The sequence below is a fragment of the Myodes glareolus genome, chromosome 17, assembly GCF_982192425.1.
Source record: "Myodes glareolus chromosome 17, mMyoGla1.1, whole genome shotgun sequence".
Taxonomy (NCBI): Eukaryota; Metazoa; Chordata; class Mammalia; order Rodentia; family Cricetidae; genus Myodes; species Myodes glareolus.
In genome coordinates this window covers 30,864,690-30,876,724 of record NC_142042.1, presented here as the reverse complement: position 1 = coordinate 30,876,724, position 12,035 = coordinate 30,864,690, and the positions used below count along the sequence as shown (strand labels likewise).

Sequence of the window (12,035 nt, the reverse complement as noted above, 5' to 3'; positions counted from 1 at the left end):
GCATGGTATTTCTAGATCACTCTAATGTCACACCACTGACTCCAAGATTAACTGGATAGTCTTTACATGAGCTAAGTAAACTTTATATTTTTGTAGCTCTTATGGAAAGTGAGTTGCAAACTCAGAAGCTCCGTAGCACCTTCAAATCTTCTAATGGAGAGTCTGCTTTGTCCATCTTAGGACATTCCTTCAGACCAGTGCCTGGCTCACTCATGCTTACTGAAAGCAGAAGTGTAATTTCTTCACACGGCAATCCAAACTCTACTTTCCGACAGCTTCCAAGATCTACTTCAAGTTCCCCCTCCTCCATTATCAGGAGTGACAGTCTGCATACTAAGAGTTAATTCCACCTAGACACCTACAAATCACAGTGGATACTGGCTTCAGCACTGAGGCTGACAGCCCTAGAAATCCAGGTGTCATCTTGCTTTCTTATTTAAAGGGTGTAAGAAGGTTGCGGGGGCAGCGTTAGATCCTGGGTACAAGGGTCTGCTTGGCATCAGTAGAAGGTGTAGGTTGATAGGCTCATAGCAGCAGCTCTCTAGTGAGTTAGTTTGTATGGAAGTTCTTCTGCTACAGATCTGCTGAATGCCCCTGGTCATGAATCATTCCAGGGTACAAAGGCCTACAGTGGTCCTTCTCTTCATCAGCATCCTACGAGGATCTACTTCATCCCTCATGACACCGCTTAATTTTGTCTTATACTCTGATTTTATGTGTCTAAGTTCTACTTCGAAAATTAGACCACTTCTGATCGCTATCACTAAAAAATGTATCCCAAAGGTATAAGGCCATGTTCTGCATCATTTATTACTCTTTGAAATACTTTAATGGGATGGTTTTTTACTATATCCTTAGGTCATATTAGAGTTATTATCTAACAACGTGAGTATCTTTTCTTATCTTTTATATAATTTCAACTTGCCTATTTTATTCCTTTTGTGTTAAAAACCTGAAAAGTTTAACCCTCTTGACATACTAATAGGATTCACAATATTCTCTCTCTCTCTCTCTCCCGCCTGCTTCCAACATACTGGCTCATTTCACTCTCAGTGAGGCAGCATGCTTGTGTCTCTCTGCTTGGTTAGAATCTGCTCCCCATACTGCAGAATTCCATCTTGTAGCTACACGTCCTGCCCCTATAATAACTATGTCTCACTCAGTAAAGAGCTGTTGTTGACTTGGTTTTTGCATCAACCTAATAGAAGAGTGTTGACTTGTTTTTATAATATCACAGGGCTCACTGCTCACAGTACAAAATCAGAAGCAGACTACAGAATGATACAAAGTGCAAAATAAACAGCTGAAATGTTTCTACTATAATTGGGGCAAAATATGAAAATAAATGAAGCAAGGAAATGGAACCCTCTGAAAAGGAACACATTAAAGTCAAAATGATTCCAAACTCAACCGAGTTGGGTAATCAAAACAACATTCGTGATGAAGTGCCACATTTATGGTTTCCTCTTAGAATGAATTTAAAAATCAATTTGATGTAATGAAGTACAAAAGAAAGTGATCATAATGCAAAACAATAGATTATATGTAAACCAATATGTAAATTCATAAGTGAGGGCAATAAGAATATAGGGCAAAACAAAGACAGTGTTCTCTGACAATGTTCTTGATGGAGCCTTAGCAGATCATGTCAAAATTCCATGAAGCCTACACGGAAGCTGCAAGGCCTTTAGGCGATGCCCCAGACAGAAACATCCTGGGGAGTGGACTTGCTACATCTCTCCCAATTGAAATTAAAAGATACAAAGGCCACCTAAAAAGTGGGACTAGAGATGAATCTGAGAAGTGATACATTTCCCCTTCTGTAATAAAACATGAAATTAACACGACACAAAAATGATAGAAAGAAATGAAAATCCCTCCAGGACCTACTCTGTAGAAAGATCTATAGCAGTTGCTTTTGTCTCCACCCTCTCCTGCCCTGAATGTTTCTTCTTTCCAGAAGCTGAGAAGACAATGACTAGAATGGCAGATCTTTGACCCCTACGGAGACTAACGCAATATAAGCAGCAACACGATTCCGAGGAAATCCATAAGCGAAGGAGGGGTGACATTTTCATTAGGAAAGCAGCCATGTTCTCAGGAGATCTGAAGGGATACTTTCACAGGTGGGTGTTCTCCTGGGCCTTTGCAGGGTGAGTAGCTGTGGGAATGCTCGGCTGTGTGGCTCTGCAACCAGTTATATGGAGTTGGATGTGGTACATCTGTCTAGCGGGTCGGTCTGCCTTCCTTCTCAGTGCAAACACCTCCTGGTGATGGAGTCCTAAATGGCATTGGCTATGGCTAAGTGAAAACCAGGAATTGCAAAAAATGTTGGTATAGTTTCCCAAGCTGCTTTCAAAATAACTGCTACAATTTATGTACCCAGAATGCCTAGAAGTCTGCACAATTTTCCAAAACTGAAGATCATTAGATTATATACTTTTAATAAAATAATAGATATATAGTAACTTTTAATGTTTACTTTTATAAATGAGCAAAACAGTAACTAAAATCATTAATTACTGACTGCATCATTTAGTCAAAACTTTCATAACAGAAGGACTTTGCCACTATGTGACTACAGCAAAGTCCATTTGTGTATCTGTTGCTATGACAACCAATGCAGAGAGGCGTAGTCTAGTCTACAATGGGGACCCTGTGCCAGAAGACTAGCGCATTCACTCACAGGACCTCTCCAGAGTCTGATTAACTGTACTCTAGATTTAAGCCTCCATCTATGGAGACCTTCTAACAATAATATACTACTTCCCAAATACAGAATTTTAAAAAGTTGATACCCCCCCTTTTTTTACTTTAATTTTCTCAAAATTTGCTTTTTAGATGAAGAGTTATCATCCAGTCAAAATAATGCTTAGACTGACGTTTATAATTACTTTATATGTGCTCATGCTTAATTATATTAGCTTCTGGCAATCATTCTGCTCTGACTTCCTCTTTATTAGCACCTATCTAGAAAATCTCAAATGTAAATGCATAATAATGGCACTGAAGAAGAATGTATTGTTTTTTACCATCACCAATATTTGGGGAGTGAGGTCAGCCTGCAACAGTCTCCTGAGTTTGGGGATTATAGGTGTGTACCAGAAAAAAGCACAACACTCTGAAATATCATTTTAATGAAATTTTGAACCCTGGATGAATTTCTCATTCTAGCCCTGGAGTTTCAAGATTACCTTGTCACTTCCTCTTTACCTCAAAAATTATATCAACACCATAAAAACTCAGGAAGTGATCCCTTCTCCATCCTCTACATTTAAAGGGTTACCTTTGCTTCACTCTTACATTTGAGTTCTCCAGCCCTTAAAAGATAAACGGCATATACATATATAACTTAAACACAGCAATGTAATTATTAACCAGTATTTTGAATCTCCTAAATTCTAAACTATTTTGAAAAGCCCATGACCATACAGATTTTAAGTAAGGTAATTAATTATTACAGGATATATTTTTTATTCTGGAACAGGCAAGCGTGTGGTTACTTCTCACCCACCTTGTTTTGTCCCTTAGCTCTGTAGCATTAGAAGAAATCACTGTGGGATCCTCAAGGATCTTGGCCTGGATGTGATTAATTTCAACTCTGACCCAAAAGAAGCAACTCCCTGCTCTTGGCTCCCCCTCACCGAGCAACCTAATGCCATTCTTGTCCCTGTAGAAGGCTTTTGCTTCCCAAACCTTGCACTTCCTCTGGTCTGGGTAACTCCCTCATTCCAGGGCTTTCTGCTCTCCTTGGCCAGCTACAGCATTGCTCTACGAATTGTTCTCAGTGACAGGTTCTAAGTTGGGGTTTCATTTTCAATACAATCTGACAGTTCCCAAGATCCAGGTCAGAGTAAAAGCCAAGGAGTCAGGCACACCTCACAGCCAGCGATCACTCCTGGAAACCCTTGGGCCAGCACTCTGAAATTCTGGTCAACTGTGAGTCTTCCAGCACACAGGACAACCCGGGCCAACACTGACTGACCTTGAAGTCAGATTACGTCTTTGCAGACCATTTGTTAGAGAATTATTAAAATCTGAAGGCCAACTTATCTTTCATCTCCCCATTTAAGCCTTTTCAGAAACTGGTATGATCCTACTATCTTTATCTGAAGGCCTCATGGAAGTTACTCACTAAAGGCATGAACAATGCCTTTACGCTGAGAACAGGGATTTTAAGTTAGCACAGGTTTGCAAAATGTCCTCTGGCCTAACGAAAGAATGAAGTGTACAAGAACAGAAAAATAGGAAAAAGAATTTGGCAGCCTGAACGTGAGTCTTTACAATGCTACTGAAACGCACTCTATAATGGTATATGCGTGCAAACACACACACACACGCACACACACACACACACACACACACACACACACACACACAGGTTCAGCCTTGCTGAAACTCCAAGCCAAAGAGACAATGCAATGTTCCTCTTCACCTGTCAGTTTGTAGCTACAGAGAAGCAGGAAGAGATAAACGCAGGGCCTACTGTGGCATACAGACCACACCGCCCCGGCCCCTGAGTCCCAGACAGTCAGGTGGTGAAATCACTTTGATTTCACGCCAGCTTCCTTCCAGGAAGTTGAGAGATTTGACCAATGAGCACCACTGTTGATTCTTAGACCGACATCCTCCCATCTTCCTCATTCATGGCCTAGCACTTACCCGGGACACAGGTGTTTTGGCTTCCTCACTGTTACAGCCATAGTAGTCTGGAGTTGGATCCAGCTCCAGCATGTTGCCCTGTGCTCTAACGCTCTTGTTCGCATGGCAGGACGAGCAGAGAGCAGCATTGCCCATCTCAGCTCTACAGTGGTGATCTGTGGGCCTGCCCTGGTCCGGGGTGCGCTGGCCTGGGCTCCAGGGTATGCGCTAGCAGGATCAATCCATTCTCCGTGACCCCACTGCTCAGCTCTCCGACATATCCCTTGCCAGTTCTCCCCATCTGCTGCTCGGTTTGCTGGTGTCAGAGAGAACTCAAAACCCCAGCAACTGTAGCCCGCATTCAGTGACCATTTCCAGTTCAGGGACTGCCGGTCTATTTTTACACCTACCAGGCCAGCTATGCATGTCAATGGAGTAGGGGGGGGGGGAGCCGACCGAGAGCAGGGGAGGGGGCGGCATTGTTTTGTTTTTCACCATGCAAGCAGCCTGCCTCACACATGGGCTGAAGTCCCTGCTGTGTAAAGCGTCTCTCCATATGAGAAGTTTTGCATTCCTCAATAAATTCCTGGTAATCCTTTGATATTTTTTTCCCCTCTGCGTTCTTGTACTCACACAAAATACAAACTCTCTTAGTGATTTTGCTCCACTGACATAACAGACAACTATTATTTTGTAATGGCTCAAACCACGTGGCATCCAGAGTGGTCGAGAGCCCCTACCTTTCTTCTCCAATCACAGAAAAGAATTAGTGTCCCCTTTAAATTAGTTATGGAAACAGATCGGTCAAAATGGTTCATTTGAACTTTGTGTGGAAGTTTTAACTTTTATAAATAGTGCACAAATAATAACTTGTTATTACCCTCTAGTGTCGGCGTGAGAGCCAACTCTTTGATTCATTTGTAATTCTCAATAATTTTTAATATTTGAAAATAACTTCACAAACTGCATAGGAGAATATTCAACATGGCACAATCTTAGAAATCGTATTATAGGCTTTTGAAATATTTATTTTGTTTCTCAGTAAGATAAATACTGTGAATACATGAGGATTTAGGAGGACCACTGGGATAGAATTTGAGGAGTTGTTACTGATTACTGTGGCGTGGATACCACTGACTCCATTAGGATTCCCATATATAATGATTAGAATTAGTTCACCCCTTTCTTCTCTGTCACCTGGACAGACTGCACACATGAGTGGGTAAAAATCATCTTCAAATAACTGCAAGTTATGGCAACTGGGGATTAGTGTTTTGCATAGGATCTCAAGCTACCTCATTCCAGAGCCATGGGGATAAATTATATTACATATTATAAAGATATTATCCCTCTACTCCAATTAACTAGAAGCATCACTAGTCAATAAACTTTCTTTACTTTTCAAGTATAAGAGAAGGTATCTTTTAAAACTAGATTTTTTTTAAACTATTGACTGATGTAAAAGTACTCTAACAATCTGTGGGTCCCATTCTCCGCTAATTAAAGGGGAGTGGAGTCTAAACACTGTTAGTGCTGAAGCATCATGAGAAGGCCTACCTGAAGACAGTACCTCAGTTTCAGCAACAAGGTTAGACTGGGGGCTGAGCTGTGGCAAAGGTTTTCATGCTGCTTGGATAATTTCATACAGTTGAAATGCCTGACTCACAACAACACTACAATTTCTCACCAAATGTTCCAGACACTTGAGGCATGGGCCGCAGGAATCAAGCAAGCTATGGTGCTTAACTTGGTGTTTAAAGTCTCTTCTCGAAAGATGTATCTTTCATTTTTCTTTTTCTCTCAGGTTCTCGGAGCCTAGGGAGGATCTACAGTCAGCCCACAAAGGCTTCCAAGGGCTACTTCTTACATATGTATGAACTATTCAGAATATAAGCCAAGATTTTTCTGGCTCCTAAAAGAGATGCACTCCCCCACACTTTACAATTAACATTTTCGGAATATAAAATTTCAACATTTGACCTAATGTTTAACATAGGATTATGCAATTTACAGGGCTGGAAGGAAATTCTACAAACCGTCTCTAGGTTCCCTATGTCATTCTGGAACTGAGATCTGGATGTGCACTTCTAAAAATAAATGGGACGGTTAGTCACTCCAGAGAGGGGCACCTGAGTTGTTTAGTGACCCGTCGTGTTGTGTTTTGCCGGCAAGAGTTATTCCCTGACATTTCTCTGTCTCGTCGGTGTTGCCCGATCCACCTGGTACCTGCTTTTGCTGCTTCTCCTCCTCCAGCCCCTGTTCACTACCCCTGCCTTCCTCCTCAGCTTACATTTCACACTCGCCTGAAGGTCCACACCACATCTTTGCACCTGTTGGCTCACCATTGGCTCTAAAGTCTTCTTGAATAACGTTGGAACCCTATCAGATTTAACTCCTTGTCCTACAGGCCTGTTCTCTCTCACTCGCTGACCCCTTCCAACCTAACGAAACACATTAATGCATTAATTAACACATTAACGAAACACGTTAACGTGAAGCAAAGAAAAAAACACAGTCTCATCACACCTATTTTTCACTTAGCGATCCTGACCTCAGGTTCTCTCTCCGCACATCAACAGTAGCAAACAGAATGATTTTAAGTGTGACAAAATTTTCAGTTCGCTTCCTGCCTTAACAATAAATGCCCCTTTCAGTATTTGAAAACTATTAACACTGTATGGGGCGAATTTTACTAGAAGAGAAATCGCAGTCCATTGTTGAGTCTTTTAGCAGGCAGGCGGACACGTGAAGCAAGAACTTTTAAAGGAGCCATCTGCCAACTCTCAGATCCTTTCCCAGTGAGACATTTTTATTCTTTCTTTAACAGAGAAAGTTTCTGCTTTTTGAGTATCTCTATTCCTATCTAGGGTCTCCCAAAAGACAACATATGCCAGTCCCCAAATCTCACTGCTGAATAGCAGGCAGAGGAGAGATCCACGAGTTTCTGTCATGGCTGAAATTCTCTAGTTTCTACTGATCAAGTTTAAATGATCAGCCCAGAAGTTCTCAATACCTGTGAAAACGGAATTGCCAACAAGCAACTTCCTATTCGAAATCATTTAAGACTTTTCCAAAAATTCTAGCGCTTTCTAAATGACAAAAAACCTGGGAGTGGCCTGCAGAAAAGCTCAGAGAGCTCTCATTCTACTGCTTGGCAGCCAGCAGCTAAGTGCCAGGTGGGCGTGTCTCCACGGTGCCGGTGATACAATAATCTACACCCAACACTTTGTCAAGTTGAAGACAAGGTTAATAACGTAGCACCATGTCTTCAACCCATCCTGGTGGACTGTTTCCGTCTCTCAGGACATCTGACAAAGGATGTGCTTGCTGCAGGGGCAGAACAATGCCACCACTGTTCCTTAAAAATGCTTCCAAGTCATTAGGGCAAATTACTCCGAAAGCAAATATTTGAATGTTTGACCACGCTTGGAGAAGGATACATGAGCTCGATACATGATTTTGAAGGTGAAGTTCAAGTCCCTCACGATGTGACATTTGCAGTATCCTCTCAAGTTTCCGGGCACTTTACTGTTATTATTTTATCTGTATTGGTCTTTTGATCCATTACAAGAAGAGAATAGTGATGCACCGAAAACAAAGGCTGGCTTCTTCACTATAAAAGTCCTTGCTCAAGTCCCTAAAACAGCAAATCTGAAAAAACAGCCATTGCCTGTTTTCAGTTTCACCTTTTTCAATGGGGGGGGGGGGGGCGTCACAGTTACAGAATCATCAGGAAAGTCACACGTTAGCAAAGAAATCATTGTCTCAATCGTGTCGTTTGATTTAAAGACACGAGTTTTCAGGGAGTTTTGAAAAGCTCTTGGCAGGCATTATTCATTGAAGTCCTGGTTCAACCACTACCTGACCTGAAAATTGGTAAAACATTATCAAATCTCTGCTTTAGTGTTCTGCTATGGGAAGTACAGGGCTCCAACTTGATATAACCAGATCTGCAAAACATTATCTGCTGTGGGAAGTACAAATTGCTGAGTTCCTCTACGGTCCCAAGGCTTTTGTCTTCTAGGACACAAAACCTATTAACACTGAACTACTACTTAACACACAGTTAACCACCAGAGTGGTAGCTGAAGCTGAACATCTTCTCTATTCAGACTATCTCGTGGCTGGGGACATAGAATTAATTACTTGGTGTGCTGCATCAGGTGCCATTTCTATGAGCTGTTTTTATTTACTCAGCTTTCCCTGGGGAACCGAAAGCTATGATAGGACCGTGGTGGAATAGAGTGGACTCTTTCTGGGTCCACAGGAGGATGCTCTTAAGGAGAGAGCCCTCTAGCCCTGCCTTACTTGAACATTAACCAGATTGACAGTTTTGCTATGACTCTCGGAGTCCACCACTATAAAATAATGGTAACATTGGCCTGAAGGTAGATTTCCTCCTCCAGAGTGACAACAAGAGATTATAGGACACAGTAAGGCAGGCCTCCAAAACCTGTGAAGGCTAAGTGGGGCCTTGGTGCCCCTCAAATATTTTGATTAACTTGTCCACAAAGTGTGAGTACTATCACATTAATATATATATATATATATATATATATATATATATATATATATATCTTTTAAATTATCACAAGTCTGTTAAGGAACAAAGTAGAAAGAAAGCTTCACTAAGAATTATGGAATTAATTTTTCTTTCTTGGTGCTGGAGAGATGGCTCAGCAGTTAAAATAAAATTCTGCACTTTAAGAGGATATGCATATATTATACACACACACACGCGCGCACAGGCAAAACACTTGTACACAGAGTACATAAATCTTTCTTTAAAATATATAAATCTTTTTAAAAATCTGCTTAGATTACAATCTTCCTTACCATTTTTTAGTATGATTTGAAGCTACTTTACTCAAATGGATCCATCTGATTACACAAATATTTTGTTATTCCACTGCACACAAATTCTCCCGAACACTATCACATGAAACCAAGGACAAGTTGATCCAACTTTCCGAACCACTGAACTAGGGAAATAAAGCCAGCTGTTTCCTTCTATGCCCCAGCCCACTTGATAGAATTTCTTTGGCTAAAAATGAAACCTAACGATTTTTGTCAGCTGCATCTGTTATGTAATGGATCGATAAGGAAAAGTGCATAACGTATGGATTTCCACTGGATTCCCTGGATCAGTGGGTGGCTCCGCTTCTCTAATTGAGGTCAGTACAAATGACTTCTGTGTGTGCTTAAAAGTCATTAACCAAAGTGAATATCACCAAGCTGTTCACGGGCCCACAAACATCAATTAGGCGGTTTCCTTGTACAATCCTTCCAGCTATTATTTCATTCCAGACTGCTGCCTCTGGGCTTGTGGCAGATCAAGGACAACATTCCTTAAAAGAGAGGCTAGCAACGCATGAAGTTTTCCAAAGGCCACGCTGCTCTATGCCCAGGACAAAGTGGGCTTTCAAGAAATGTCACTTACTGACATTAAAGAGCCCGTGAGGCAAGAAAGGTAGGGTGTCCAGAGAAAGCCGTTTGAATAATTTTGTGTTCTGTGCAGGGGATTTTGAAACGCAACACAAATAACAATGCAACCATTATGCACCCCCTACTCGATCTGAAGAAAAGATATGCACAGACAATACTTAGAAAATAGCCTGACATGGGAGTGTCTGGTGAAGAATCCGGAAAGTGATTAAAACCAAAAACCAAAACCGAGCTCTGCCACAATATAGTTTTAAAAGATATTTTAAAAAAATCAATCTAGCTTCTCTTTTCACTTTTCTAACCTTTTTGAACCAAGGGAAACAGCGGAGAGGAAGAAGCAGAGCTCTCTGCTCTACTCAGTTAAAGCAAGCTTAAAAGGAACAGGAGGTGGCATTGCTCCTGGTCAATTCATGGGGCGTGCCTGGTGGCCAAAGGACCTCCATTCTTAGATAAGGTGACCCATGGGGGAGTAAGGGAGAAAGCTGCCCCAGTGCACTCTGGCCTGCATGTCACAGCTGTCAAGTCCCTATCAAAAAGGAAACTAGAAAAACATATACAGCAGTAGCTAACCACACTGTTTAGTCTAGACAGGGTAGGTCACAGTTCCTGACTAGTGAGGGTTTATAGGGAATCAGAATCCCTGGAATAATGCCTCACTGTTATGTGTAAGCTCAACTGAATGACCCATCACTGAGACTATCCATTGTCACTTCAAGTCGCTTTTGCTTTACTTCAAGGTTCCTAGGCATCGAGTCATAAGCACTGACATGCTGTTTGTACATGTATCCCATCAAGACAGGTCATTGCTGGTACATATTTTGACCTATGCCACAAAACGCTTTTTATTATTTTGATCCATTTGATATTAGTAAAATTTTGTTTTCAGTGAAATGCCATGAAATTATGTATGCATAATATGTATTTCAATCTAATGGTCTCAAAGTAGTGTGTGTGTGTGTGTGTGAGAGAGAGAGAGAGAGAGAGAGAGAGAGAGAGAGAGTGTTCATGTACATGAGGAAGTAAGAGGTATCAAGTGTCTTCCTCTACTTCCCTCCACCTTTTTAAAAATAAACTTTATTATAAAAAAAATTCATAGCACCAGGGCAGGCATTATGTTCAGAAGTGATTGGCTACTATATAATGGACTCTACAGGTTGTTTGTGTGTGTGTGTGTGTGTGTGTGTGTGTGTGCGCGCGCGCGCGCGCGCGCGTGCGCACACGTGCACGTGTGTATGATTATAGTTTGGTTTTGTGTTTGTTTTATTTTGGTATGTTATTTTATTGGTTCGGGCAGTTTCTTGCTGTATTGGGTTTTTGTTTGTTAAGAAAGAACTTGAGGTTGGGTGGGTGGGGAGAAGGGGGGGCTCTGAAGGACTGTGGGAAGGGAAGAATATGATCAAAATAAGCTTACACATAAAAATGGTTTTAAATGACAAAAAATACAATAAAAATTCACAGATAGACCTAAAATCTATATAGCTCAATGAACTTCTATAATTTGAATAACAATTCTGAAGCTGTGGAAGTTCACGTTAAACTCTACACTTTCATTATGTTATGCACCTGTCCACCACTGAAACCAAAAACTCCATGACAGTGTTGGACCTAGAAAAACAACTAGCTTGGTAAAGCTAATTGGTTAGGGCTTTTGTTTTGTGTTTGGAGTTTTGCTTGTGTTTGTTTAATCAGTGTCTCTCATTGAAGCCGAACCTCACTGATGAGCTAGATTGACTTGCCAGTCAATACTCAGGAATCCATCAGTACCTACCCCTTTCCACATCTTTCCCAGAGGACTGGGAATCCAAACTTTGGTCCTCATGCTTAGACAGCAGACACTTTACCAACTGAAGCTGTTACCCCGGCCTCGGTTTCTGAGTCTGTTAAGATAACAATTTTCCAGCAAAATACATACAAACCCATTTTTGAAATCAAACCGAAGATACAGGCAT

At 41.3% G+C, this 12,035-nt stretch overlaps 1 protein-coding gene across 6 annotated transcripts in view; it reads right to left on the bottom strand.

Annotated features, from left to right (window-relative positions):
- Ank2 (ankyrin 2) overlaps positions 1-12,035 on the bottom strand; it is a 562,994-nt gene that overhangs the window by 195,957 nt on the left and 355,002 nt on the right. For 2 of the 6 annotated variants that reach the window (XM_087897602.1, XM_087897603.1), the window contains exon 1: positions 4,663-5,006. The exons of 1 other annotated variant lie outside the window; for it this stretch is intronic. In XM_087897602.1, coding sequence (XP_087753728.1) covers positions 4,663-4,797 — 135 coding nt within the window. In that variant the 5' untranslated portion in view covers positions 4,798-5,006. Of the gene's footprint in view, positions 1-4,662; positions 5,007-12,035 lie in introns of those variants that run through there. 3 more of the 6 variants (XM_087897601.1, XM_087897604.1, XM_085677737.2) reach the window with 2 other exon arrangements.